The sequence below is a fragment of the Pinus tabuliformis genome, chromosome 8, assembly GCF_031772625.1.
Source record: "Pinus tabuliformis cultivar Carrire ecotype Pingquan chromosome 8, CPIR1, whole genome shotgun sequence".
NCBI classification, from domain to species: Eukaryota; Viridiplantae; Streptophyta; class Pinopsida; order Pinales; family Pinaceae; genus Pinus; species Pinus tabuliformis.
The window spans coordinates 512,858,972-512,863,383 of NC_142294.1; the positions used below are offsets into that span (position 1 = coordinate 512,858,972).

Genomic DNA, 4,412 nt, shown 5'->3' on the forward strand with positions numbered 1-4,412 from the left:
CATATCTATTACAAATGTATGTCTGAACGTTGCGTCATGGCTTGCATATGTACAAGTCAATTCAAGGTCTTATTGTATTCCATTAAAATGATTTTGATCTTTATTGGGTTTGAAACACAAACGGATTGTGAAGAAAATTTATGTAAATTTCCATTTCCTAGAAAATACCCGTTTCTTTCCGTAAGGCTTTCAACCACTTCAAGCAGGATAAAAATGTTGAACCAAATTCCCAAAAAGCCAAACTTTACCCTCCTCCACGGAATTTACAACTAAAAAAAGTCGTCAATCTTCGGCGTCCGTTTTTCCTTCATTGTATAATATATTTTTAAGAGTTATTTGTTTGGCTTTCTTGATCGTACTAATGGACTGGCAGACTTATTGGAATTTACTCCCGCCAACCATCTGCCACGATTAATTCACAAACTGCAAAAGCATAATCGCTTTTTGCAACTTCCTCAGAGTCGTAACGCTCCTTCCATCCTCTTAGGTTAGTGAGCAGTCTTTTACAGTACCATTCACTACGTATAAGTTTGATTAAACCGTCTTAACTTTCTTAAATTGCAGGGTTTGATAAAGCGATATTGGATCTGAAATTTGAGTAGAAAGAAAACGTTATTATGGGTGACACGCTGATTCCTTCAACGTCTATGGAGTGGACGATTAATGTCCAGGAAAGGATGGATGTGAGTAGCCTCCAAAAGAAATTCCATGAGCGTTTGGTTAGCAGAATATTACAAGCTTTAAAGCGATGGAAAAGATCTGTTCTTTCTGTGTGCACGAGGATTTGGCAAGTGGGTGCAAATGATCCTCGAAGAGTTATCCATTCCATCAAAGTTGGCCTCGCACTGTCTGTCGTCTTTCTTTTCTACTTCGTGAGGCCAATGTTCGACACCTTTGCCGAAAATGCCATCTGGATTGTCATGACTGTCGTGATAGTCTTTGAATTCACTGTAGGTAATTACTCTTTAAAATCCCTCATCATTTTCGGGTGTTAAAATCCCATGAAACCACAGATGGACGAAGGTTTTAATTCGCAACCTTTGGGTTATTAAAATCCCATGAAGCAATTTTTATAATGACCGGTATATTTGAAGTTATAGAATTTGGATATGACGTTTTCATGAGCATGACCTATCACTAAAGCAATTATTAGGCTTTAACAATAATAAATTTATATTTTACGCTATAATGCAGGAGCTACGCTGAGCAAACGTCTAAACAGATCCTTTGCCACGTTGTTGGCGGGATTCTTAGGAGTCGGGGTGAGATATGTTGCCGAAGATACAGATAAAAATTGTGAACGAGTCATTCCTAAAGCCTGGAAAATTCATTTTTGCTCCGTTCGGCGATGCAGGTGCAGCGTACACATATTCGCGCTTCTTTCCACTGATCAAGAAAAGATAGGATTACGGTGTGATCATCTTCATTCTCACCTTCAATCTCATAGCTATCTCTGGTTATCGCGATGAAAATATTTTTAAAATGGCGCATCAAAGGACGTCTACAATAGTCATAGGTTGTGCACTCTGCTTTGCTATTAATGTGATCGTTTTCCCTATATGGGCTGGGGATGATCTTCACAAGTCCATTTTACGGAACATGGAAGGACTGGCAGAATCTCTGGAAGGTAAGTTGCAGCAAGAACCAACAATAAATGGCATACCCATAATTATCATGTATCTTGAAGATTGATTATGGAGATCTGTGGCCCTAGATCCCTCTATTGCTCATTTTTTGGGTTTTTCTTATGTTAATATTTGCTTTTTATTGGGTAAAAAAAAGGTTTTATTGATAAACATTTGTTGTTGGCCACTTGCCTCGAGGTGACGGTAGATGTTGGAAATATTGATGGTATATTTTTTTAAATATTTGTTTGGATTCTTATTCATCATTTAGAAATATTTCCAATAGAAATAAGAATGAGTTACATTGAGAAACTCTTCTATTCACATATTTCAAATCAGTGGTTTTATCATGGGTTCCATGCTCCCCCATAACTTGCCAATGTTGTAAAAATAAATATTCAGTTACACCAAAATTGTTTGTATACTTGCAGAATGCATCACAACATACTTTGTGGACCCAAATGATGGTCAGCGATTAGAGAATGATGTTCCAAGAGCCTGTAAAGCTGTCCTTAACTCGAAAGCCACCGAAGAGTCATTGGTAAATAACATCATGCATAAGTTTATACTACCATCTCCTATTTTATAAAATTGGCTATTCGTTTACAGAGAAATTTATGTGGAATTTGCAGGTGAATTTTGCCACTTGGGAACCACCACATGGACGCTTTTTCTTCAGATATCCATGGAATCTGTATGAAAAGGTTGGAAGCATGACGCGACACTACGCCTACTGGGTGGATGCTTTGGATGGATTGTTAAAATCTGAGATTCAGGTATTGGTCGAAAATTCCGATATAATACCGTCGCATTTTCTTAGACTAATTAATTTCTTATCATATAATCATGGCTGATGATATTATCTGGTCAGGTTCCACTTTCGGTAATAGAAAATTTGAGAACACCGTGCTTTGAGCTCGACAGAGAGTCTGCAAACATTCTTCGTGAACTGGCTGAGACAGTAAGGACGACCAGAAGAAGTAACAACCCCAATTTAATGAGGGGTCGGTTAAGCGCAATGGTGGAGAATCTGCAAAATTCCCTGACAGCTGATCCAGAGCTTTTCATCGATACTAAGAGCTCGCAACTTCTGGAGAAAAATTTCTCGGAGGGATTAACTGCAATAGAAAATTTACATGCCTCCTCAATACAGAACTCAGCAAAACAGGCTGATCTGATAAGTAAAACGTCGCCTGGAACTACTAAAGGGGAAGAGCAGATAAGTCAAGAGATAGAGCCGACCAGATGTGCCAAACGAGAAACATGAAACGAAACAGTAGTGCATTTAGGGAGGTCCTTCCTCTTGCTAGGTTTTCTGTTTTTCTGGTAGAAACAGTGGCAAAGTTAGAGAGCGTGATTATGGCAGTAGAGGAGCTTGGAGAAGGAGCCAACTTTGAAAAAACTGATCAGAATGTAAATGAATGCCCACCATCAACATCTTTGACACAGACAACTACGTCTCCAACTTCAACTTCAAGTAAACGAATAATACCAGTCTCTGCATCCCCATCAACATTACCAGCTACAACTATTCCCACTACAACTAGTATGACTGATTAACTGAGTCATCGATTCTTGTGTGAAAATTGACGAAAACCAAGACGATGGTCAACTCAGCAACAGAGACTCCCACCAAAACTTGTGGAATCTAGGCATTTCTTTCTTAATTTAATGGTTCATCAATGTCGATTCAGCATCAGGAAAAAAATAAACACACTGCCCCAGCAACTCCAACAACACGATTTTAAGAAATATGTAAATGATCGTTTTTCATGCGTTTTTCATGATCGTTCTTCAAGCTAGATGCTACCATTAAAAGGGAAGTAGTTGGTGTTGTGTATTGCGATTCTTGTTTCGAAATTTAAAAGAAAAAGTGGTAATTAAAAATAACAATGAAACTAAATAAAATAAACCATAAATTAATTTTAAAAATTGTTTTTTGACATATTCAATAACTAGATAGTTATACTACATATATACTATATTATTGAATATATAAATTAGGTTTACACGATGCACTCTCAATAATATTAAGTTGACTAGTCAAATCTATGTCCAACTCTTGATACATACATTAATAGAGTATTAAAGTCATTAAATAGGGATTTCTATATGAAATATTAAAAGAATTGCTTTGTATTACTTAATATTATGGGTTTATAAATTGTAGATGTAAATTCATTATTAATTATATTAGAGTTATTTATTGTTAGAAGAAAAAGTTATGGATGGTGAGAAGAGGTGTTTCACAATCTAGTATAAAAGGATATGTTTGTTAAAAGTATTGTATAATTTAGTATGAGAAATGTTGTCATATTAGTATTAGGTTAGATATTTTACATTATGAAATAATAAAAATAAAGTAGACTAATCAAAAAAGTAATAATAATGAAACAAGTTGGCTCCTACTATTGGGGTGAAAGTTTGGGTGACACATAAGGCCTTTGGACATAGTTCGGGAATAAGTGAGATCATAAATAGAAATACGTTGAGTGTCAAGGAATGAAATATACCCCCCTCTCTCTATATATATACACATGATTGTGTATACAATGTTTAAAATTCCTAATTTGAGTTTCGAACCCTACTTCTTACATGTTATTTTGGGCTTAAAATGTTTTTGTTTTGTCGTAAAAATATATGCATACATTTCGTTAAAGGCATGCTCTTCTTCTTCATTAAATAAATGGATAATCTTATGAATTATATGAAAACATGAGCTCTAACTAGCCAATGCAGAACATGGCGGCTGACCACTTGTCCAAATATGGTTGTATTGGTTTGTCT

At 35.9% G+C, this 4,412-nt stretch overlaps 1 protein-coding gene across 1 annotated transcript; it reads left to right on the plus strand.

Moving 5' to 3' along the window:
• The first annotated feature begins 1,360 nt into the window (after window positions 1-1,360).
• Window positions 1,361-2,892, plus strand: LOC149236365 (aluminum-activated malate transporter 14-like). The gene is made up of 4 exons (XM_089368871.1): window positions 1,361-1,627; window positions 2,057-2,166; window positions 2,258-2,401; window positions 2,497-2,892. Exons 1-4 carry the CDS (start codon window positions 1,483-1,485, stop codon window positions 2,890-2,892), a joined length of 795 nt encoding a protein of 264 aa, XP_089224997.1. The 5' UTR covers window positions 1,361-1,482.
• Window positions 2,893-4,412: the final 1,520 nt, after the last annotated feature.